The sequence below is a fragment of the Hyalella azteca genome, unplaced genomic scaffold (assembly GCF_000764305.2).
Source record: "Hyalella azteca isolate HAZT.00-mixed unplaced genomic scaffold, Hazt_2.0.2 contig835, whole genome shotgun sequence".
Lineage (NCBI taxonomy): Eukaryota > Metazoa > Arthropoda > Malacostraca > Amphipoda > Hyalellidae > Hyalella > Hyalella azteca.
Window position 1 is genome coordinate 35338 of NW_025931171.1, and position 26813 is coordinate 62150.

At 39.1% G+C, this 26813-nt stretch overlaps 2 protein-coding genes across 2 annotated transcripts; one reads left to right on the forward strand and one right to left on the reverse strand.

Moving 5' to 3' along the window:
* Positions 1-9469: 9469 nt before the first annotated feature.
* Positions 9470-11140, forward strand: LOC108665148 (probable serine/threonine-protein kinase DDB_G0267514). Its single transcript, XM_018151874.2, has one exon. The coding sequence runs from the start codon at positions 9928-9930 to the stop codon at positions 11068-11070; it is 1143 nt and encodes a 380-aa protein (XP_018007363.2). The 5' UTR covers positions 9470-9927; the 3' UTR covers positions 11071-11140.
* A 7756-nt stretch (positions 11141-18896) lies between these two features.
* On the reverse strand, positions 18897-23408 carry LOC108665150 (CCR4-NOT transcription complex subunit 6-like). The gene is made up of 7 exons (XM_018151876.1): positions 23343-23408; positions 22838-22995; positions 22182-22252; positions 21581-21735; positions 20239-20423; positions 19585-19600; positions 18897-19099 (listed from the first exon to the last, which is right to left on the reverse strand). Exons 1-7 carry the CDS (start codon positions 23371-23373, stop codon positions 18897-18899), a joined length of 819 nt encoding a protein of 272 aa, XP_018007365.1. The 5' UTR covers positions 23374-23408.
* Positions 23409-26813: the final 3405 nt, after the last annotated feature.

Below are 26813 nucleotides of genomic sequence, written 5' to 3' on the forward strand. Positions count from 1 at the left end.
AATGGGTGACATTTATAATGTCCTTCACATTTACACCTTGAAACACAATTATGTGCTTAATTACTGTAAAGGAGAAACACCAGCTGGGGTGCCTGCTATTCCTTAACATTAAAATCTGTTTTACTGTTGTAACACAGTGTTACAACAGTAACAGTGTTACAACAGTAACAGTGTTACAACAGTAACAGTGTTACAACAGTAACCGTGTTACTGTTAGGAATGTGTCAAGTTGTCTGGGCTCTGCATTATATGGGCGACGATTTTGGCGTCCAACTCTCGTGTTTTTTATTCTAGTCAAAATTGGAACATGTTATTGCATTTATTAGACACGTCCAACATTCTGATATGAAAAACTATTATAGTTTCCTTGATTTATTATCATGAAAGCACCCTGCAAACTATGAACGGTTTGTAAAATTTTTTGGTGTTTGAGTCATGTTTTTCTTTGGAGCATATGATAAGCATTTCCAACTAAGTCGATATGATTATTTATTGTATTAATTTAAAACAAAAAAATCAGTCAGATCATATTGACATTAGAAGCGTTTAATTTGTTTGTCTATTGCTGTAAGGGAACCGCTAAAGGTAACGTACTCACTTGTTTCCAAATTTCGCTAAATCCAAAAATTTACACCTAGCTGCAGCAGTGGCAATGTAGTAATGACATCCTCAGTAACTCGTCTCTGAATTGCATGTCTGCAAATGAACTTATTTCTGAAAATGAAGCTTTTCTTCGTTTAATTTACGTTCAAATTGTTTCAAGATCATCCATATCATCACCGCATAATAGCAAGCCCGACTGCACGGTACGTTAAATGAGCGTCTGTACCCGCATGGCTCGTGGCACTTAGCATTTATTATCTCAATGTTGTATTAACTTTGTATAAGCCACATAGTTAATGGGATTGTTCAGGATCTTAGATAAATAGGACCCTAATAATTCAGTATAGGCTTCAAAATTCGATGTTCATTTTTTGACTTTTTTGTCTTAGATTTTGCATGGTATAGATTGAACATCCAAAAAAGCTGCTGAGCTGCTAAGCTGCTAAGCTGCTAAGCTGCTGAGCTGCTAAGCTGCTGAGCTGCTGAGCTGCTGAGCTGCTGAGCTGCTGAGCTGCTGAGCTGCTAAGCTGCTGAGCTGCTAAGCTGCTGCTGCTTTTTTGGATTTAATACTATTTCTTTCTATCTCAATACCGATCACTATAATTGTTGACTGTTCTAATGAATTTATTCGTTAAATAACAAATAGCTCGAGGTTGTTGCAGGCATTTACGTCTGGAAAATCAACCGACATTTTCAACGCAGACTCATGTCTTCCTCAGTGTCGTGAATCAGTAGAAATATTCGCTCTAGTAATTAAAAATATGTTGCCTTTGATTCAAAGACGGTGTATGCTTGAAAAATGAATTTATCAAACAAATTGCTTCACTAATACCCATCACTAAAATACATATAAGTTTTCTTGTAGAGTCGACTGCAAGTTATTCATTAAAACAAAGGATGCGGTCACTCGTGTGAACATCATTCAACCATCGCTTGCATACCTAAAAACTTTCAAGTAACGAAACAAAGTGAAGCCTGAAATCAACGAGTTTAGTGATAAGAAACCCTGACTTTTAAATTCGAATAATTCATATTTAATACATTATTCTGTCAATGGAGATGGCAGGTTACAATAAGTCAACTAAAAACGTGTACTTACTTTTTAGCGGATGAGACGCGTTGTCTCAATTAAATTCCAATCTTTCTAGGTTGCAAAATATCATTATGCATTTATAGTTTTAGAGTGTACTAGGAGTTAACTTGCTTGATTAAGCATTATTTTATAAGATAAACGTGTGTCCATCGTTTTAGGGTAAGGTGTAGTGGATAAGAACTATGTCGATGAGTTTGAAGACTCAATTGAGGGTCTCCTCGTATTCACTATCTGTTGTATTCGGGGCACTAGTTTTCGGGCGCGATGTTGCTTCGCTTTGGTGCATGTACATGTTCTATTTACTGACGAAATGGAAAAACCCACGTAAAACATGAACTTTCACAATTTCACTTGCTTTTTCTTCCGCTATATGTTTTAATGCGTCTTTCACTTTATTTACTAGTCATTTCTATTGAAACACTATCATGAAAAAATAGTGTTTTTTGTGATAATCATCCCAAGAATGTTCCCATCAGTTTTATGAGAAATACAGATATTCAAGCCACTTCGCTTAGGATGAAATTTAGTTTAGCCACATTATTGGCTTTGCGGTTCAGCACTGTTGATTCTTATAGATTTATTTCACATTTTGGTAGTCAATTTATTTGCCTGCTTCGTACATGATGGAGCAAGGTCTGATAAATTCTAGTTACATCGAAAAAAAAAGTTTGCTTCTGAATGGATACATTATTTTTGAGAATTTAAGTCTCATAACTTATTTCTTCTCCGAATGAATTTGTTATTGACTAATTATTATATTGAGTTATATATGAACTAAACTTTATACAATTTTACATTACTGTACAGAAATTTAAAACTCCGAAATCAATTTGTACCATAGATGTCAAAAGATTGAGCATGTGGAAGGCGGACGAGGAATACCCGAAGACAGCCACTGAGGGCCGAGTCCGAATTCCAACACGTTCATTTGTGTCAACCCTGATGAATTGTAATTATGGATGAATACGTCACACTAGAAAGATGTTTTCAACAAATCGATCATACATTGGCCTCGTGGTTTTATTTTAATTGAATAGTTTCAACCATATAAGGATGCAGTTAATTTGATTCATGTTTATCATGCTGGAAAGCATGACGTTTCAATAAAAATTCAATCACTTTGCGTTTCATTCCGAAGTTGGAATCGAGAATGCAAGTTTTGTCAACTCACGAGTTCTTTTCCGAGCTTTCTTCATCGAGTACTACTTGATGTACCTCGACTTGAAAAAATAAAATCTCGGACTACGCTTTCGAAAAATTCTACAAGCACTCTCCGAATAACAATGCATATTTCTTCATTTGTGTAGTTCATCTTGACTCATGTTGAGTCAGCAAATGGGCGAACAGAGAGCTTCATTTGCTCTCTGTTCGCGCTATGGATGTGAAAGTTTTTATACTTTCAGGCAATTGACCGGTATATTTTTCTCAGTTTATGATTGTGAAAATGTATCACCATTCGGGCAATTGACCGGTATATTTTTCCCAGAGCATGATTGAAGTCGACCGCAGTTCGGACGCGTTTACTTTCAACACACATCGATGGTAAAACAAATTCCCTCGTGAGCCGCCAGTTTCACTTAATTAACAGTATATGTCGTCTGCACGTTATAAGTGGTACCTTCAATTGGGAAAAGATTGGCCCATAAATTTAAAATTGGCCTACAGTTTGAAAAAGATTAGTTGTGTTGCAGTGTGATAATGTGATGAGTTATCGACATAATTGCGTCACAGGTAGGTATAGCATCACACGTTAGCCACACTCATCACACAGGACACAAAAAATTTTTCGATATTTGGCCTATAATGTTACATTCAAGGCTAATCTTGCTCCAGCTGATGGTACTCTAATGTATGACCGATTAATAATTAATTGCCGAGTTAAGTGCAATATCTCCTGATTGGCGACTCATGTGTCACAAGCGATAAAATAAAAGTGAAGAATTTTATCCATACTCACTTTGGCGATAAATTCCGCGCAAAAACAGAAGTAGGCTATCAGTAGCCCATCAAATTTTTTTAGTAAAAAATTGAAAAATCGATTTGAGGACTAACAGCTACAACGCACATTAAATTTAGCGCGGATAGCCCAAGGTTCCTGCAGAACTTCGTTTGCGTGGCAGATATCAACTGATCCCACGGATGATCGTTCACAAGTTAACAGTCTTTCTTTATTGACGAGAAAAGAGAAACATCAGACGAGACGCGAGTAAAAGAATTCGTTTGGGAGAAAATTGCCTCGCGTGTAACAAGTGGAATTATCCCGAAGTAATTTATACAGCAAATTAGGAGTATTCTTTAGTCTTAGGAGAGCTTGTTGAACAAGGTTATTTTATTGCCACACACAAATTGGCTTAATGAGGAAATGTACGAACTAAGAATAATAAATTCAATATTGTAAGTATGTATAACATTCTTCCTAGAAAGCCAACGTGTGACAAACCGAATTACGGTATTCAAACGAACGGCCCAGTCATCTGGAAAGAACAAATGGTCTTGTCACTCCTACCAACCAATAACCGGAGGGTTTTTGAAACACGCTTCCCTATTAGGCTATTGGTTTACTAAGCCAGAATTTAGGCTGGACGGGGTTGAAACGCAATTACAAACGCTAACTTTAATATATTAATGTTAAGCGTTAACCGTATAAACGTATATTTAAGGTTGAGCGCTAACCGTATAGTTCAGCGCCTAAGCAAAGTGTGCATTAGACGTGATTCATTCGTGACTTCCCGTGATTCATTTGTACAAACTAGCACCGGTATGTTGGTTTATAACGTTAAGATCGGTTCTGAATTTACGGTTCCGTTTCCGAATCCTTGTGTCACCATAAAAACTTCCTTCAAAATTAGCCACAAAACTTCCGAAGGTACGCAGCGACATATACATATAAAACAATTGTAAAAATTCTTTTCAAATGTTCACCAAGCAGTGCTTTGCCTTTCATTTGAGTATATTTATGGACACAGACCTTCATTTAATTTTGCCTTTAAAAAATTACATGATATAAGCTATAAAATTGGGCAACAAAAGGTGCACTAGCCTAGGTGACTCATTTACGATCTCATCAACTGGATGTAACATATATGCTGTTGAGTGAGTAAATTTCTAATTAAAAAAGACTGAATCATGGTTAACAAAGACTGAGTAAGGCAGGTTGGGTACGCGTACGCAGCGCGCAGTGAACTAAAGTCGTCTCTCCACAATAACTTCTGATCACGTCTCATATAGTGAATTAATTTAAAAGGATTCAGTATGTGAGGAAGTTAGTTAATATGCCTATAGCAACTTACTGGAATTTCAACTGATTTCATTGTCTCTCACTACAGATTATAATAAATAAAAGTCTGAAAATAAGTTAGACTATATAATAGAATATATAATAGAATTGATGTTTTATGGTATGCTTAGATTGATATGACAATGAAGTTGAAAAGAGTTCCTTATTGTTTAATTCGGATCTTTCAAATAAATCAAATTTTTTCAACCCAATTTTTTGTCAGCGCTAATTTTTTTCTCCGCTATAAGGATAGTAACGCTTAACCCACTCACTTAGAAATTCGTTTGTACAGAATTTGCGTTGAAAGTACCGATTTATGAACCAATAAAAAGCGCGTTTGCTCCAAAAAAGTACAAAATTTGTCCGAAGCGTCCACAGTGCCGAATGTTACATTCGGGCATTTGATTTAAAAGATTTATGTTATGACCCCAACCCTGTACCTTCTACGTCTTGCGGTGCCCCAAGCCTGCACCAGCATCATCATGCGGTGCCCCAAGCCTGCACCAGCATCGTCATGCGGCTGTCTCTTATACACATCTAGATGTGTATAAGAGACAGCCTTTGTACATATATTCATGAGTGCATCTAGTCATACGCCAATCTAGTCATATGCACATCTCAGCATGNGGATCCTCGGCAGGTTAAGAATGACGATGTGAACATCGATAGTTCCTTAACATTCGACATCGCCGTATGCGACTTGCCCCGAAGCGCTCGTCTCTGTCTCGCTATCTTAGAAGAGCCGTCGCCCCTGCAGCTGTCTCTTATACACATCTAGATGTGTATAAGAGACAAAAAAAATACTCACCGCAGCGTACTGATATTATCTACTTATATTTCAAATTTGAATAAAATCCGTTCATAATTGAAGGAGTTATGCGTGCCAGAGTTGAAAATGAAGTTCGAGCTCGCAGGCGAGTTCGCACGCGAGTTCGCTGAAGTGTCGAATCGGTCATTAGGTGATGGTTATGTCTCACGGTGTCTCCTCTGGTGATTGTGGGAGTAAGTATGAACTATGAAGCCGTGTTAGTAAGTATTGTTACGCCTCAATTTACAGTACCTGCATACTTCTTTGTATGAAATGCTGGCTTTCCTACGATCTCTTAACTAAATTGTTTTCCTGCAATTCCAAATTGTAGTTGTGAATGTTGTATTTAGGCCACGACAACAATTCGCATACCGTACTGCGAATTAATGTAACATGTCATAGAAATTTTCCCACTCATTGCTTTTCTATGCAACGAATTTGAATATCTTTAGACAGGCGGATATTTACTTTTGTACGAGAATAATTATAGGACTATTTCAGAATACTATTTGCACGTAGCTAGTTGTTTCTACATTAATTTTTAAATTTTCCGATAGATCACAGCGAGACTCTACAAAAGTTACAATTTCCGTGTATATTTACCGTATGACATTATCTTTATAATTGAGTCGCAATTCAAGGCTCCTGAAACATAATCTGGGTGAGGCTTGAAGTTCGATGAAAAGGAAGTAACGTGTTGGAATTGCCAATTCGGCAAGTCGTTGCGAAACATACAACGGATCATGAGCTCATGTGACAAGACTGCCGAGTACCGCGTCCTGAAACTACCGCCAATGCAACCTAACGTCGCCACAGCACTAATGTCGCCGGCCCTCAAAATAAACTATCTATTTTGTGATGAAATCTATAAGCCACTAAGCCAAAACTATTTCTAGCGCGATTGTAACAGTTACTTGGTTATTATGTGTTGATCAAACCTCACAAATAGTTGTTCTGAATAATATTATAAGGTTTTTGTTGACGAGCGGCGATGTGAGTGCAGTAGTTGCTGAATAGCGACTTATGTGTCATTGGTGGTGGACAACATCTATGACTTCTCGAAAACTTAATTTTTCTGGATGCCTAAGCTAAGCATGAATCGATACTTTTATTGTCACAACTAATTTAGTCTTGCTAATGCGAACAAAATATCGTAAAATATACTGTTTTCTTTGTGATCTCCGAGTAGAGAACATTAGTTTTATTATGATATGAGAGCAAGAGCAGAAACATAACACAGTGGACGTTCCAACACAACAGTTTCAACTTAAAATGAGACGGATTTGTTTAATATTACCATGAAAGGATTTTTAGAGCTCAGGTATTCGTTTCTAATAGGATTAATTATCTTCCTTTCCATTGGAGTGAGTTCTTTTCAAGCGAAGTATTAACTTTCAAGGTACACATAGAATTTCGAAACAATAACCATATTACAAGTTCTTCAGACCTTGCCAAACTTTTAACAACAGTTAGTACTTAGTGCTGAAGCTTGGAACTACTGATGACATTTTGTGCATAGTTATTGTTTTATGAATGTTTTTTCGTTTTAAACAAACAAATCATCAAATTACTTCATTACCTGCTAGAGCCTTATGAATTTATACGTCTTTAATTTACAGGTACTCACGGTTTAAATTATCAGCAAACATGCGCAGGGCGAATGTTGACCATGCCTCCAAACGCATGGCTGGACGAGTGGGTTCTGCATCTATTTCCTCTGGCTTCAAGTCAAGTTCTTCTTACGCCTCATTTGGAAAGAACGCGAGTTCATGTGGCAGAACAGGCATTGATAATTCTTACAACCAAAAGACTGAGAAAGTGAGACAGACAGCTGGTTCTGCCTTCAAATCCTCTGGCCCCATAGCAAGTTCTTCTTGTGCCTCATTTGGAAAGAACGCGAGTTCATATGGTAGAACAAGCATTGATAATTCATACAACCGAAAGACTGAAAAAGTGAAACCGGCAGCTGGTTCTGCATTTATATCCTCTGGTATCATGGCAAGTTCTTCTTGTGCCTCATTTGGCAAGAACGCGAGTTCATGTGGTAGACCTAGCATTGATAATTCTTGCAACCGAAAGACTGAAAAAGTGAAACCGGCAGTTGGTTTGGCCTTTATATCTTCTGGCCCCCTGGCAAGTTCTTCTTGTGCCTCATTTGGGAAGAACGCGAGTTCGTCTAATAAAACGTTCATTGATTACTCTCATAACAGTAAGGCTGGATATGTTGGGTGGTCAGTTGCTCCTGGCGTCATTTCCTCTGGAACAATGGCAAGTTCTTCAAACGCCTCATTCAAGAACAACGCGATCTCATTAGGAAAGAGCAACGTCCACGATAATTCTCACGAGCGTAAGTTTGAAAAAGTTTCATTGGCGGTTGCTCCCTGCGTTATCTCCTCTAGCACCATAAAAACTTCCTCTAATTGTTCACATAAAAACAACGCCAGTTCATCCAGAATAACCAACGTTGATAAATCTTACGACAGCGAGTCTGAAAAAGTTGGATTGACAGTTGCTCCTGGCGTTATTTCTTCGGGCACCATAGCAACTTCCTCTAATTGTTCATTTAAAAACGCCAGTTCATCCAAAAGAACCAATGTTAATAATTCTTACGGCCGCGAGTCTGAAAAAGTTGGGTTGGCCGTTGCTCCTGGCGTTATTTCTTTTGGCACCATGGCAAGTTTTTCTAATGCTTCGTCTGGGAACAACGCGAGCTTATCTAGGAAAACTTGCATTGATAACCCTCATAACTGTACGATTCAAAAAGTTGCAGGGCCAGTTACTTCCGGCGTGATTTCCTCCAGTTCCAATTTGGGGTTAGATTCTCGTGGAAAAGCAAGCTCATCTAGTAAAACCTACGATAACTCGGTTCCAACCGACCAAGTTGGATTGTCAGTTGGTACTACCATGATTAACTCTGGTTCCAGTGCTGATTTGGGTTTGCCATCTAGGAACGTGGGCTCTTCTAAGAAAACTTACGTAGATAGCAAATCTAGCTGTAAGGCTGAAAAGGTTGGAGTACCTGTTTGTTCTGCTGTGATTTCTTCCAGCACAAGTTCGAATTTGGGCTTAGCGCCTCAAATGATCGCAAAGTCATTTGGTAAAACGTACGATGATGACTCAGTTAACCGAACGGCCGACACAGTTAAATTGCCACTCGGTTCTGCCAGTATTTCCTGGTGCAGCAGTAGAAATTTCGGGCCATCGTCATCTGGAAACACCAATCAATTTCGTAGATCCTTCATTGATAAATTATTCAACCGGACTGCCAAAAAAGATAGATTGCCAGTTGGTTCTGCTATTATGCCCTCGGTTTCAAGTTCGAACCTGGAGTCCTCGTCTCGTGGGATCGCTAAATCACCTAGTAAAATGGACGCCAATAAATCACTAAGCTTAACAGCCGACAAAGTTGGATTACCAGCTTCTCCTCCCATTATTTCCTCTGGCGCCAGTGTAAATTTGGGGTTAGCGTCACATGCAAGTGATTGTCAGTCTGGTGGAACCATAGTTAATAAATCGTTTAATCGGCCTGCTGAAAGCTTTAGAATAGCAGTTGGTACTGCTGTTATTCCCCCTGTCTTGAGTTCGAATCTGGAGTCCTCGTCTGGTGGGAACGCCAACTCACTTGATATTAATAAAAACTTTGTTGACAACTCAAATTACTCTACTCCTGATAGAATAGGACTATCACTTGGTTCTGCTATTGTTTCCATCGGTCCCAGTGTGAATAGCACATCTAACTCATCTGGGTCAAAATCCACTGGTAACACTTGCAATGAAAGACCGGAAGTTGTTAAAATTTGCCCCACAACAGATAATTCCGCTACAAACGAAAACATAAGTCCAAAGACTTCAGTACTAACATATCTCGAAAATCATTATAATACGAATGTTGGTCGTTCTAGCCTTTTTGGTAACTCAGCCATCAAATGTCCGTCTGCATCTCGAAGTCCTGCTAGTAAATATAGTTCAACAGGTATAAAAGCAGCTTCTGACGGGATTAGCACCTGTGTCAATGTTGACAATACACGTAATCGCCGTTTAGGTCGGGTACGCGAGCCACTGGGGCCTGTGTTTTTGTTTTCGAATATCTTTGCAAATTCATCTTGTTTCCGTGACATTGATGTGAATGAGTACATTGCTAACCGCATGAAAATATACCACGGGACGATGAGTCCACAGAGAGAAAGATTTGCAAACTCGGAAACTTCTACTTCGAAGTTACTTCTATCCCTCTATCGACATCTACTGAATACTCCCCAAGATGACTTGGATCTGTCTTCTGGTATCTTGCCTGAAAACGAAATAAACTATGCTGTCGACCGAGTAGTGCAAAAATTCAATCAAGCTAAGGAAATCGAGAGATGGAAAAATGATTCAAAACTCGATGAAGATCCCAGGACCTCAACAAGCATCATCACGAATTTTATAGGAAACAATATCAAGTACGAAGACATTGAGTTTCGCAGTATCATTGGTAAGGGAGCTTTTGGTGAGGTTTATATCGCCAAGTACTTAGGGTCCATAATCGCCGTCAAAAAACTGCACATCCAACGCGTCTCTAAAAAAATGCTAAGAAAATTCAACGAAGAGGTCACAGTTTTGTCTGCATTGAATCACCCCGACATAGTAAAGTTTATTGGAGCTTGCGTAGTTTCGCCTAACTTGTGCATCTGTATGGAGTACTTAAAAATGAGTCTCCATGAAGCCTTGCATATGCAAGAAGTTGGTTTCTCCGAGTCCCAAAAGTTTTCGATGATTTGTCATGTCGCTCTCGGCCTTGAGTACCTCCACTCGCAGGACGTTGCTCACTGTGACATCAAATCCCAAAATGTCATGATTGACTTCGACGTAATTTCTATGGACGATTCATTGACTGCTAAGCTGACCGACTTTGGCCTTTCTATGATGAAGAATAATTCTGAGTCAATATCATCTTCTAGTGAATTTCGTGGCCATATCGGTACTCCTCGATACAGCGCACCAGAAGTCTTACGAGGCGAAATGCTCAACATTCCTGCATGGATGGCGGCAGATGTTTATTCACTATCTTTGGTTGTATTTGAAATCGTATGTGGTGAGGAACCGTTCGATACTTTGAGCGTCTATCAACTGAGGAAGGAAGTTGGAGAAAAATGTTTAACCCCACAAGTCAGCGAAGATCTGCATGTAGAAACTTGGCTGCAGCAACTTTTGTGTTCGTGCTGGAGTAGAGATCCCTTGCAACGGCCATCTGCAGCCGGCATTAATGCTTCATTAGCTGGCAAAAGAAATATTTACTGTCAGAATTAGGAACTTCTCGAATTTCTCGTTGCTCTTGAGTTTCGTTTTTGGGTAGTAGGAGCTTTATTATATACAAAAAGATGAAAATTTTTATTTATATGAAATTTTTTTATATGATTTCTATTTATATGAAAATACATTGCTCGAAATATTCTCCCGTCGTCTTAAGTTCCCGATTTCTACTAATAATTATGCATGAAATGTGAAGAATAAGGAATAATTTTTTGTAACTGTACACATGTTGTGGACGCGTTCCATTGCAATTTTATTATCCACTATAAATGCGAATTTTCGTAATGGACTGGCAGATTATATTTGTTGTTGCAGTCAATATTAAACGCACAACGGATAATATGACCAGGCCGTTTCGTTCTTGTTGAAGGTTCAATGGAAAAATGAATTGAAGCAGGCTGAATATTACCAATTCACCATAAAAATAAAAATTGTTGGTTCGTAAATAATTTACTTTCCGAATTGGAACCAGTGTTCTTCTGAATCGACAGTTTACATTTGTCTCAATTCAAGGATATCAATTTCAGCTTTTGGGGCGATGCGCTTCAGGATTGGCGGATCAATTTATGCTGGGCACATGTTTTCCTAAGTTAAGGTTTGATGAGAGGGGCGGNTGAGTTGGAATTACTCAAAAACCTAGCGTGTCGAAAGAGGCATGGGTTTAGGCCCGATTTTCTTTGTGGAGGAATTTTTGACGTCAAAAATCATTGGCAAACACATCCTACGTTATTCTAACGATGCCAGAACTGGTTCTCACCGGCAACGAAAGCTGAAGTCGGGCGGATATAGTCCTCGCGACAGGAGCAGATGTCAAGGCTTTAGCGCGTTCTAGCAACTGAACGCGTTTCTATAACTCAACGAAACAAAGGAAAATACTGTAAGCAACATTGAATCTGAGAACACTGCCTCACACAATCCTAAAATTAATTGATGTTAATGTCCTAATTGCGACAATTAATATTTCAGAACTATTTCAACAAGAGTGTACTGATTGCAGGTCTTAATAGTAAATTGATTCGATATATGACATATATCAATCACTAGGTAGACAATTCCGTTGATTTCTCTTGAGAAGGATGAATTAAACACCTCATCTTTAGTACATTTACATCATAAAATTATTTATCACATTGAAAATAAACCTGTATTAAAAATAAACATCACATGTTGGCAAACCCCGGAGATCTGTCGCTGGCGGTAGGCAGGATACGTGGTTCACTCCATGATCATATTTAATAATTTAAAGTAACATACATGCTGTGTTACGTAGCTATTACTTATACAGGTAGGTGGTACATACAGTGGCTTCCAAGAACAGAGAAGTAGTTGGATGTTCACTCCATGATCATATTTAATAATTTAGACGAGCTTCACTCGAGCGCAAGAACACAGTGAAACTAGCGACGCAGAACCGGTTGCGTGCAGCAAGCAGAGTACATGTTCAGTACGACCCAAAGTAACATACATGTTGTGTTACGTTGCTATTACTTATACAGGTAGGTGGTACATACAGTGGCTTCCAAGAACAGAGAAATAGTTGGATGTAATTCATTTAATGTGCAGATTAATATTCATAATTGAAGATATTTTTTTAGTAAATTAGACGTTGTGGGGCACTTGTGCTTTAAAAGAATATTCTTAAGTACATGCGACAACTTGATATCACTATGAACTATATCAGCTCAGCAACGAATCAAAACCAAAATCTCCCGCGCGCTTCGTCTCGAAAACCAAAGCCACAAATTGGATTCCAAGAAGGAATTCCGCAATTTTCCTGCTAAACGGGACCCAATTTTTACACATTGCGCACAAAATCTTAGACCAAATGACGCAACCTTGCACAAACAAAGGGAACTAAAACCTTTCAATGGATTCTACACAAAATTTCATACGGCAATGAATCAGAATTTTTGTTAGCTGCTTCACAAACATCTTGATTGGCGTTTCTATAAGCGCGTACCGCAAATCTTCAGCTGAAGCGACCATGACACTACGAAAAATATACATCCAAGTCTAGGATGGAGATAAATACGAATTCATTAACTCATTTCATTAATTTCTGTGACGGAAGCATCGTTAAATCTAACAGATCCAAACGTTCACAGGATATAACGGACCTCAAGTGTATTTATTATCAAGCATACTTCTTCTCATGATCATATTTCTTCAACCAAGAATCAGCGTCAACCGCCAGCAAGAGTCCATAACAACTCCGAAATTTACCTCCCTTTGTGAATTATAATAAGACTACAACGTGCAGTGGCTCATGACGGATGCAAAACGGATGCTGCAGCTACGTAACGTGAACGGATGATGTTACGTAACACGCAAAACAATGGACTTGCTCAAGAATTAATTTCCATAGATATCTTAGAGGTCTTCAGACACGATTCAGTTTAATTAGTGATAACTTATGGTGCGAGATGCGTCTTCATTTATTATGAAATCAACTTTAATTTAGCAAGAAAAAGTTGTCAGTTTTTTATATATTCGAAGAACTACATTTTGTCCATTGAAACGCTACATGGCAGACGAAAAAATTGCGCAATTTTCAAATTCGTTAAATAGAGTGAACTCACACTTTTCAATTCATTCAATAGAGCAGCCAAAGTCATACAGGAATCTATTCATAGGAAAATACAAAGCATGCATCTAGTTATTTCAATAATACACTTTTAAAATAATCTACAGGATACGCAGCCTCAGCACATGAATTTGTTCGTTAAGACTCTAAGATAATGGACAGTTTTTATTGCTCAAACCCATAAAATTAATTCGCCCACAGTGCCACTTTTACCACCACACCAAAGAACACTAAAAAGTTAAAAAAAGAAATCGATGGTGACTGGTGCTAGAAATGCAAATAATACAAAGAGAAGCGCCATTAATCTAGAAGCAGCGAACATAATTCAATGACAGAATCTGTGAATTTGAAACACAAAAACCACGTGCTCTTTTCAGTCACGAAATTGTACACGAGAATTATCCGCAAAAAAAAAAAAGAGTCATCATCCGGGTCAGAACGTTGCAAATATATGAGTGCAGAATGATATTCACATCGACTGCGAGACCGTAGTAAGTGATAAACAAACATGTGATGATATACTATAGAGTTAATTTTTTTCGTGGGTCCCAAATTGATCCCAATTCTGTATTTTTCATCCCGAATGGAACATAATTTTCTGCAAAAATAATGGACACCGAGATCAACGAAACAGTCCAACATCAGCACCAACACACAGAGCTTCAGAGCAACGAACGCCGAGAGCTGCCAAAAAGTGCCTTTAAAAAAGCTTGCCAGGAGTAACCTCGATATGTTTGAACGATACTACAACAAATACCCGAATATCAACGTGACAATACCTATTAGTATGCCATTGCCTTGGATGTTTCATAGCATGAATCAACTTAAGAGGGTTCTGGCATGATAGAACAGTCGTGGCTACCCGTAGTACAGGTTAAAATAAATCCCGGCAAAGGTTACCAGCAGTCACTGGCAAAAGCAAAAAAATGCGCCAGCAGGCATTGACACCAAAAACGTAGGCAGTGGATACTGATGAGAAAAAAAATCGGCGAATAGATCAAAACACTGGGGCATATGAGCTGATTCCAGCTGAAATCATTTTCATAACAAGTGTTTTGAAGCAAAATATAAGGCAGTTTTAGGGAAGTTGTCATAAGCCTTGAAACGCCGTTTTAATATCATACGAAAAAGACACACGCTAAACTCGGAGGATGACGAGCGGACAAATGAATGCATGAAATGAAATGCAAACCGAGTTCAAGAGACACAAGCGTTATTACAAGCAGCTTGAAAGAGGTCAACACAAGAAGAGATCATCCAAGAACACAGATGAGTTTCCAAGCATTCAGCAAACGGTGGGTACAAAAGTGAATTGTCAGTTATTATATCCTTTCAATTCTATGCCGAGCTCGACTGTCACTGTACGAGCTGGTGAACACTGACATCTAGTGTCACGGCGCAAGCTAAACACATTTTACTTGGAAAAAATAAGCAATTCGCGATACCAGAATGTCTCCCCGAAATAAGAGGCGATATGCAGCAAATTTTCTTACAGCATTTGGTAGCGGCCACGTGTTTGGTAGAGTTGATTTCATTAATGAACGACGCTGAAGAAATAGCCACTGAATCCTGAGGCGGTACACGACGCAACTTTTACATAGTTACAGTGACCGGTCTAGATCAACAAGTTACACGCATTTATTTCCTGATATAGATCTTACACTAAGATTTTCACTTTCCATCCATGAGTATGAAAAAGAATATAAGTAACCGTGTTAGCTGATGATTATTAGTCGTTTTGAAGCGTATTCTCACGCGCATGGCTGAAGGTATGACGGAGGAAATTTAGACTCGCGTGTGGAAAGCGGTCTATGATTAAGTTAGTTAAAAAGGAAATTTTAACTGGATTTTTGAATTTTATCGGCCTGCGGTGGTAGTAATAAAAATTACAAACTTGTGGACCTACATGAATCCTCATGTAAGATGCAAGAAATGCGAGAACTTTTTCTTGAAATCAAAGCATAAGATATAAATGGTAAATTAAGCAGATTGAGCGCAGGTTGGTGAACGGTAAGAAGTCGAACACAATGCAGCAAACGGAGCAGTACGCAAAGCATGGTCGCGAAGCACACAATGCATTCAATATTATCCCCGACATAGAAGCTTTCAGCTTTTCACCGCACAGCTACAGGAATACCGCCAACCAAACTTCAAAATTTAACCCATAGCCAGAACCAAAACAACCCTATAGAAATATCTTTAATATTCAAGGTTTCACCACTGCTAACACCAGAAAAAATCAATCGGTAGTACGCGAAAAAGTAATTATGCTCAACGTCATAAAAACAAAGGGCTACGTTGCGAAGACATGTTATTCCTACACACGAATTGTACTTGTTAAGCTCCCGCTCGAAACGATGTCAATCGTTCCTAAGCCTTGGCTAGCTCAACATAAAGCCAATGGAATGATAAAAGCGGTCCCAGTTGATTAACCTTAACAAATGCATCACGAATTCAGCAGTCACACTGCCCTAAACATTGCTCAATAATGACCAATGTTTGCCAAAAAAATAAACGACCTTTGAATTTACGAATTCTTTCTGCACGAATGAAGTATTAGAGGGTGGACTGATACAATGCACGAAGCTCCCAATGTTGAGCTAACCAGACGTCTTACCACTAATACAAAGCAAGTTCTTATGCGACAAATATCTATGATCTACGTGTACTAAGCGTACACGTACTTCAATGTACTACTATGAGCTACGTGTACTATGCTGTGGCAGGCATCATTCTCAAGTTCAAACCAATCAGGTATAGTAGCAGTGGACAGAGAACTAGCAACCAATTATTATGAGTAAAATAAATCTTGAAACAGACTATTGGTGTAATTTTGATTCCACAGTGCAGTGGCATAGCATCGAAAATAAATTCCAATCGGTAATGTCTGTTTCTCATAGAAGCTTGGGCTTCGAAATAAAACGTGGGATAGAAACTGTGCCTGCTGACACAGGTATTTTGATCACATTTTTCGTTGTGCAGAACCAGCTTCAAAAAAAAAGCTTACAGAAAGCTGAAGGGCAATGATCATGACAGTGGGAAGGAGCCACATCAAGGCGCGGTTGCTATGTGGAACGTTTTTATACTTAGCTACACTGCACCAAAAAACTGCAAAACGAACTATTTACACGCTAGACGGAACAGCTAGACATTATGCCCTAGAGTGACTCATTTCATTACAATTCAGTGCAGTGGATCTGAAAACGACGGGCAATACGAGAAGCTGCAAGACCCAGCTTAGCTAATCCACGGCCGTGAAATTTTTTCAACAACGCTCACTGAACCTGAATTTGATATACGTAACTACCGCGCGGCAATGTACGCTGCCTTTACAAAATTCAGGGCTTCCCTAACTTCTGATAAAAGTGATTACAAGCTGGAGTGCCATTAAAGTGGAGTTGAAAATACTTACTGGTATAAACCCTCGCACCAAATGCTGCCTGTGTCTGACATTTGATGCGAAGCTTCAACGACGAGATACTAACATCCTCGAGGTGATCTAAGTTAACAGTCTATACGTCATTCTCCCCACCGAGTGACCTAGCTGGAGCAATAAATATTTACAGGGCAGTCTAAAAGCCTACCCGTGCGCGCAATAACAAATAAACCAACGGAAATAGCAGCAGGTAAACTTACAAAGCTTGTACATTACAGCTCAGCCAGAGCAGCACAGTCTTGCAAGACTTACATCCTCCGCTGTTCACCCCACTCATTATCTACACAAGTGTACATGTTGAGTAATGCCTTCTCAATTTCATTCATTTCCAGCCCCACTAGATTCAGATTTTCCGTGTTGAACACATCAAACGCGCTTTCGAAACAATTTCGCCTCCATTTGACATTTTTACAATATATACTCAGAGTTCTAGCTCATGGAGTGCATACAAAGATTCAATAACCAATCCAGACAATATTTCTGTTAATGTCTAGCACACCATTTGGACAGGACCTGTACAATAAACACTCGTTAATCACATGGTTATTTGCATCATTAATGTCGAAGACATAGACGTAACTTTGTGCAGTCAATTTTTACTTGAATGCTTCCGCATTCAACACCGAGCCTGCGTGTTCACTCAGCAAGAAAGAGATTAATTTGCAAAAATTATGATGAAATCTCAACAAATGTACATGACGACAATATTAATTCATGTTTTCTATCATGTCTACAACAATTGATAATTCTTGCCGAATTGATGAAAAATTCACAATAGACCACGTATATTGTTCCTATTTTATACAGTAGAAAAAGCACAAATGCAACTGCCGAGCTTGGCGCATGAACCATTCTTAGTCCACGGAAATTTGGTTAAGAAATTTGACTTGAAAGCCTTGCCAGTGACTGCATAACCTTAAAGAGCTCGGGCAAAAATTGTCTTGGGACTTACTCCAATTGTAAGCTAAATATTAATTAAGGAATAACTGAGTTGCAGATCGATCAAGCCAATACAAAACGATGGTAACCCTACACGCAAACAGACGTGAGAGCAACAAAAATACACGGAAGAGCTGTCGCCTCACTTCTCCATCATCAGGTAATCATTGATACAGCGCAGCAGAACGGGTAGGATATATCCATCAAGTCATGGTTGATTGCAAACATCACGGTTCGAATAGTGTCACTATGTAATGATGACGCTCAAATAGTATCATTACTGTGTAATGTTGACGCTCGAAGAGTAGCATCAATACGCAATGATGCCGCTAACATAGGAGCATCAGAATATAGCAGAAAGACATGAACATCCTTGCATTCCTGTAGTTGCATCAGATCAACATCAGATGAAGCCTGAATACGAAAGAAATTCAGAGCCACGCCCCAGCCTTTGATTACCGGAAACAGAAGCTAGAGATGTAGGCTCTAAATTACATTCGAGAAGCTCATTTCGGTCCTACACATCATACCGCCTCCCAGACGAACATGTCATCAACATTCACTGAACTGCAGGTGATAATCACTCACTGACATGCTGGCGATAATCACTCCCTGAAATGCAAACGAAAAGCATTCAATACTGAGTGTGATCATCGCTGACAGACTCCGTGCGGTAATCACTCACAGACTGTGTGTGGCAATCTTTCAGACTGCGTGCGGTAATCGCAATCGCAGACTGCGTGTGATAACCCCTCAATAACTGCGTGATTATCATTGACAGAACTATGAATGATGACGATGTCCAGACTCGTACACGGAAGTGTCAGGACGAGGCGACACAATCAAGTGTAGTGCCTCGTGTCACTACCGATGTATGTTGCCGTTGTTCTTGTGGTGGTGCGGCGTAGCGTTTATGGCCGTCATGGTGCCGGGGAAGTGGGTGGTGTGGGCTCCGTGCTGGGAGGTCTGCTGGTGCATCCCCAGTCCCCCACTCCCTGCGTTGGACCCCAGCAGCGAGGGAGGTGTCATAGGGCGAAGCTCCATCTGCACCACTAGAGGGAAGTGATCTGCCCAGCATTTGGAAGTGTTAACGAGGATACTAAGTTGATTGCAAACACACACGCCGGCACAGCAAATTCAATGCAAACGCGAACGCTCGATTAGAAAAGTGGCTTTTACTGTCACCAGTTTTATAGAGCAGAGAAAGAACCGAGCTAGTTGAAAGATCTAGCAAATATGCATATTTCTCATTAGAATACTTGGCAAATTTCAGCTAAAATGCTTCAGCACGTAATTAAATTTATCAATATTATCTAAAAGTGTTGCTACAGTTCATAAAACCGTTCCTAATTTTCAAATTAAAACATAACGAGTTACGGCTCCGTTTAAAAGAAAGCTCGGAAAAAATACCAGTTGAACTCTTCCCTTTAAATTTCATAGTAAAGTGACTATGTCGTAGTGACTATGTGGTAGTGACTGTAGGTAGTGTATGTAGTAGTAAATTTTATAGTGAAGTTGAGTAACGTATACAACTGGGTTTGTCGAAACTAACCTAAAAACTCGCGACGCTGAACCATGAGATAACATGAGAAACCGGCTGAAACCACTATGTCTTTCCATCATGTTAAGCAGAGAGTAACCGACTGAGCAGAATGGAACTTACCGAGCAGAAAGGAACTGACTGAGCAGAAAGGAAGTGACTGAGTAGAAAGGAAGTGACTGAGCAGAAAGGAAGTGACTGAGCAGAAAGGAACTGACTGAGCAGAAAGGAACTGACTGAGCAGAATTCGACAGAAGGAACGGCTCAAAATCAAGTTATTTACATTCAATTGACATTCATACAACAAAATAAGACAGTGATATTTTTCCAATAAGAACAAACCGAATATGAAACAAATTCCAGATATACAAACATTGAAAGTACCCATAGCTACAGAAGGCTTGCAAGACAATTACAAGTTCATCGTTGGAATGTAAGCAGAATCGAAGTGTCCTACAACAAAGTTTACTGTGAACCACTTGTTGCAGACCCATTAATACTTATTTTGCACTTCAGATTAAGGCATCATTTCTACTTAGATATGAAATGTCGGAGCTTCCAGTAAATTTTTCCGTGAGAAACAAACTTACATGACGCCCAATCATTCATTGACATGTGGAGTGACAGACTTGACTCTGGCAAGGGTAATAAATTAATAGATCTGACTTGTGCAACGGGCAATAACAAACCTGACTCAGGCAGGGAGTTGAGGTCGCCACAGAGGAGTAGGTGGACGCCGTTGTTGTGGTCCTGCCCTCTGTGGTGAGGTCTTCTGCCGCCGGCCTCCTCACCGGCGTTGAAACTCTGCACTATCTTCCGTACTTCCGTCATCAGCATGATGGTCTGTAATAACGGAGAAAGTTATGGTCTGTAACAAGGAATGAAGTTATGGTCTGCGACACGGCAACGAGTCTGTAACAACGGAGGAAGTTGTGGTCTGTAACAAGGAAGAAAGTTATGGTCTGTAACAATGAAGAAAGTTATGCTCTGTAACAAGGAAGAAAGTTATGGTCTGTAACACGGCATCGAGTTATGGTCTGTAACAAGGAAGAAAGTTATGGTCTGCGACACGGCAATGATTGATGGTCTTCAACACGGTAACCAGTAATGGATGCAATTACTAACGTTAGATATAGGCAAAAATGATTATGAAAGAAGCAACTTTCCTCGACTTCCTCAGTTTATGATTGAAAATAATTTCATATTTGATTAAATATGTTCCTGAGATGATAGTGGGTTTCTAGTATTGTTAGTATAAATTTCAGGAAACGTACGATGTTAATTCTAGGAAACACACAACGAATGTACGACGTTCACTAAAAATAAATTGTATGTATGTGCACAGTACTCGTGCAATTACGATAATAGAGGGTTTCAAGAATTGTGCCTATAAATTTTAAGAAACGTACGATGTAAAGTCTAGGAAACGCACGACGAATGTACGATGTTCACTAAACATAAATTGTGTGTAGTGTAAGACTCACAGTACGACTTATCAGTACAAGACTCAGTGTACGACGTTCACTAAACATAAACTGTAGGTAGTGTAAGACTCACAGTACGACTTATTAGTATAAGACTCTATGTACCACGTTCACTAAACATAAACTGTAGGTAGTGCAAGACTCACAGTACGACTTATTAGCACAAGACCAAATGTGCGACGTTCACTAGACATAAACTGTATTTAGTGTAAGACTCACAGTACGATTATTACTATAAGACTCAATGTACGACGATCACTAAACATAAACAGTAGGAAGTGTAAGACTCACAGTGCTCATGCAATTACGGTAATAGAGGGCTTCTAGAATTGTGCGTATACATTTTAAGAAACGTACAATGTAAATTTTAGGGAACACAAAACGAATGTACGACGTTCACTAAACATAAACTGTATGTAGTGTAAGACTCACAGTACGACGTTCACTAAACATAAACTGTATGTAGTGTAAGACTCACAGTACGACGTTCACTAAACATAAACTGCATGTAGTGTAATTCTCACAGTGCTCATGCCATGCGGCAGGCTTGGTCTGCAGCAGCGCAGCCAGGCCGATGTTGTCTTTAGGCATGACTCTGTTGAGCATGTCTTCAGAGCCGTCGTGGTTAGCCATGGCGAGCTGGTTGAACTCGATTAGGTGCTCCTTCAGTAGCGTGAACCTGGTAAAAATGATGCAAAATTATACTCTTTTGAGTATGACTTGTTAGCCATGTCGTGGTTAGACATGGGATTAGGTGCTCTTTCTTTTCTTAACTCGATTAGGTTATGAAGGGGTTTTTATTAGGTATAACTTCAGAAGCATGAACCTGGCATGAATGGTGGAGATTCGTTACTTGGAACGGGGAATTAGATTTTATAATCAAGCTATATGGTACGCTAGAAGAAAAATGCGCAAGTAGCCAAAAAAAGTAGATGTAGGCTGAAAAAGTAGATGTAGGATGAAAAAAAGTAGATGTAGGATGAAAAAAAGTAGATGTAGACTGAAAAAGTAGATGTAGGCTAAAAAAATATAACTCAGTACTCACTGCAGTGAGTGACAGAGAGCGCATTTTCTCGTCGACGAAAACTTGAGGTCACGGACAGACGGACAGACAGATGGACAGACAGACAGACAGANTAGCCTAACTTCTTCAGCTCCGGCATGAAGAAATTGTGGAACGCATCCGTCTCTACTTCCTGTAGATAACAACATATACGTTAGGTGTTAAATTGGATGGCTTCGTTTTGGATCGATTAACTTGTTTGTTAGTTCAAACCCAGTTATTTCAGAACATGAATTTAAAGTGGAACGCATCCGCCTTTACTTCCTGTATCACAGGAAATAACGCATATGTTAGGTTCTAAATTGGATGGCTTCGTTTTGGATTGATTAACTACTTCACACTTCGTGGTTTCAGAAGATGAATTTGGAAGACATAGTGGTTTCAGAACAGGAATTTGAAGGGCATAGTGGTTTCAAAACACGAATTTAAAGAACATAGTGGTTTCAGAAGAGTGTTCAACGTTATAGCTTGTAAATTAAAAATTTATAACATTACTGGAGTAAATTACCTCCTTCAATTATAGGTAGTACTTCTTCTATCAATAATGCTTGATGATCAGTTACGTTCAAATGAGAACTCATGGAGCTCAATGATATCGGGATCATAAACAAATTCCAAATGAGAACATCACCAAACAGAATCGCGATATCATAAGCTTTATTCCAAATGAGAACATCACAAGGATGAAAAGCCACGTTCAAGTGAGAGTTACACCAACCTGGAGCGCGATGATATCGGAGTCGTATTTGCGTATTTCAGTCATGATTCCTTTTTTTCTGTACTCCCACTCTAGTGCCCAGGGCGGACAGTAGCCGTACATTTGTCGGGTGGCAAGCTTGGAGCACAGTACGTTGTAGCACATCACGCTGAACTGACCTGTAATGCAAGAATAGACTTGGAAAAACATATCAACTGAACCGTTCACACGCTCGGTAAATTCAATACGTCTTGGTACAAATAATGTACGTTCTTACTCACTACACAAGCAGAGAGAGACGTAGAACTGATACTACTCTTTACAGGGCTAAACTGGGTAAGGTTAATCCAAAAAGGTGCAAAAGTGCAACGCAATTTATAAGACAATTGTCAATAAATTCTCTGAGCACATAATTATCACGGATATCCGGCAGCGAATATCATTGACATGTACTTCATTCATATAATAAGCCTAGGGTAAGAATACACCCAGGGATGAACGTGTAACTCGTTCGCAGGATACTCACAGACGGGTTTGGACGTCGTGGGCTGGTTCATGTGAATCCATTGACGTTCATGCGGCGACGGAGTTCTCTCTGGAGACAAACCAAAATTACATTACATTAAGTTCGTGAATTGCATGCATAAAATCACTTGAGAAATGAAAGAAATTATATGTACAGAAATATTGAGGAGTAACATGAATTGCTCACACAGAAAGACTGAGAAATAACATAAGGGAATATGCGTTGACAGTAGGAAGCAGGGCTGAATTTCGTAAGATTAAATTAGTCTTAGAACGATTTTAATCATTGCAGGAGACAACTTAATTTGGAGCGGCTATAATCTCCAGGAGCACACAATCCCACAGAACACAAAAACAGCCGTAGCTGTTTTTCCCAATCCCACATAAGAAAAAAATAAAAAATTTTATTATTATTTTATTATTCCAGGCACTTGGAAACATCACCGAGGGCAATAATGTGGGAACAAGGTTATGTCCTGCAGGTCGAGACATTACGCAGCTTAAAGCCACCATGCATAGAATATGCCAAGAAGTGTGCAGAGTCCAAAATAGATGTTTCAACAGAAGTAGTGGATGTGAACAACATGGAGAGCCTCGAGGCTTTGACCAACAAGACCAAAGCCCTAATTTAAAGTAAATAGTTCAGTTTACACCAGAGTCTCGACAAGTTCCCACGGTTGCAGTAAAATGGGAGAGCAGGAATTGCACTGCATCATCTTGTTGAGGTTAGATGCTAATTTGAAAGACAAAATCGTCGCTGAAATTCTAGACTTCATTCAGTATCAGCGTCACAATACAATCCCGGCCTTGATATTTGGACAACAATCTTCTGGACGGTGAGAAAAAATTTGCAGGGATAAGTTGAGCAAATGCAAACCTTTCCAACGCGCATTGAGTCAATATATATATACCTGATTTATTCGATATTATTGGTTTAAATATTATTTACGGACAGATGTCATTAACGATTTAAACCAAAAATAAGGACGACACATTCAAGACGACAATCAACGGCAAAAAATATTTTACAAATTATTTTAATATCAACATATTAGGTGGAGTTAAGGAAACAAGCCGTGGTACGATTCAGGAAGTAATTGCTGTGTCGTCGATAACTACAAATTTAGACCGTCATATTCAGTGTTAAAACTAAAATCACTTTCAAAATCCACTGCAATCTTTTGTTCGAATTATGCTCCCATTATGAAAAAAATACATTTAAATTTAAACTATAAATATGCGATTTTTTTCGGGCTTAATTTTCTCACACGACCTCCACATTTTCTCATAACAATGGCCGTCTGTTAAGGCAAAAGTGAAGTTCCAATAATATTGAGAATTGTCTTCCGCTTCTAAATTCATATTACGAATTCGCGCCCGATCAGAATTTGAAAATTACATGAATATTTATATACAATGTAAAAATATTAAGGTGCAGCGGAATACTGAATTTATAATGACCAGGCTACACTAACACCAAACCATGTTAATCAAACGCTGTTACCTATTGGATCACTGAATTCATCAATAATTGATACAAATTTAAAGAATTTCATATAAATTTGTTTAAAAAAGTTAAATGAGGATGTGAGTTTACGTGAAATGAAATTCAAATGCACCAGATAAGCTGAAAGACTTCAAGTGGTTAGGTGACAAGTATCGGAATGTATATAGACAACCGGAATAGCAATTCTACGTTTAACGTTAACCCTACAGCGGTCGTGTGGATAATAATACGTATTCCATTCGCATAAAAATCCACCGTAACGAAACCGATAGCCAGAGGTGGGCAGTAGCGCGCTACATGTAGCGGCCGCTACATTTTCAGTAGCGGTAGCGGCAGCGGCTCTACATTTNGGACAGGGTGTCAATGCTTTGATACCTTCAAAGCCTCAATTTCGAAGGAAATCGTTCATCATGCAATACATAAAACTGCTTAGTAGCAAAGAAGATAGTTTTTAAGACTCTTACTCCGGCTCAAGTTAATTTTTGAGTCCTACGACTATGAGTAGACCAGCAAAGTATCATGGATACTATCATACCAGCATTATCATACATAAGATATTGGTTGAAATCTTGAGTATACGAGGGACTTAAAAATGAACTGATTCTAAAAAAAAATCTCTGGTTTGCCACTATAAGGCAAACAGAAAAAGGAACTTTCCTCACCTTACTTACTTCAATGATTGAAATAATAGCATAAAATGAACTGATTCTAAAAAAATCTCTGGTTTGCCACATATAAGGCAAAGAGGAAAATGAATTTTCCTCACCTTACTTACTTCAATGATTGAAGTTATAGCATCTAAGAGGATTGAAGCCGAGACTTGCAGGTGCGCTTGTACAGGTGAGTGACCTGTATACTGTAGCAGCTGCAGCTGCGCACACATGAGCCTCATGTTAATTCATTTAAATTGACACTCTTCAATGTCTAGCCGCAACATGAACATTAGTATTTTACACACTCAAAAATGAAATTGAAATTAAAAGAACAAATGAGGTCATTAATTCGGCTACTCATCGAAAGAGAAATTTGTCACTCAGAACGGCCTAGTAAAATACTAGGCCGTTCTACTACTGACTCATACTACATACTACTGACTCATTTCATTCACTACATCCACATGAAGTGAATGAAATTTACCGTACATTATGTTGCTGGAACTAGTACGAGTGTTGCCAAGATTCGAGAAAAGTTGCCTGAGTAAACTAGAATTATTGTATCCATGATAGAGATTGAGGTATCGATTAGATTGTATCGATAATATAATACGCTGCAAAATGAGGCTGCAATTGTCAAGGGACAGTAATCTCGACAAACTTGTTTTCAGGATTAACGAAAATTAGACTGAAGCGTGTACGACGATCAGTCGAATAGGATTTAAATGATGGCAGGACTTAAATGAAAAATTCCATCAATCACTTCAACTCCTCATCTTTTGTGAGTATCAAACAAATGACACTGAGGAGGAGAGAGCGCCGTATTCACACCCGAATACTGCGCACGGCAACGTGACACCATAGCGTGACTGGATTGAGTAAGAAAAGTTCTCAGCAACGTCAGACCTTCTCAAAAGTTCGACAGTTCCGCGATGTGCGGGAGAACAGAGCACCAGAGATCGCTTGTCATGGTCCAAAATAATTCAGTTCAGGCTGTCGGGAAGGCGCTAAATTGTGTTCGCTTGGCACCCCTTGGACATGCGAGCTTCAAAGACCTCTGAAAGGAACGTCAAATGCGGCAGTAAAGCGGAAAACTGCATGACTAAAACCGCGCCGTCAAAACGGTTCATCTTACTGTGCATGGAAGACGCTTCTAACAGCCTTCTTACTTGACTAATTCGAAGCTGTGAACTACTGAACCAACTTTACTTATACGACGAATCAATTGGCTTGACCTACTTCCTAACTTGGGAACTGAGCTCTAATTGCATGAAGTAACTAGGTTATTTCAACAAATAAGCGCAATGATACA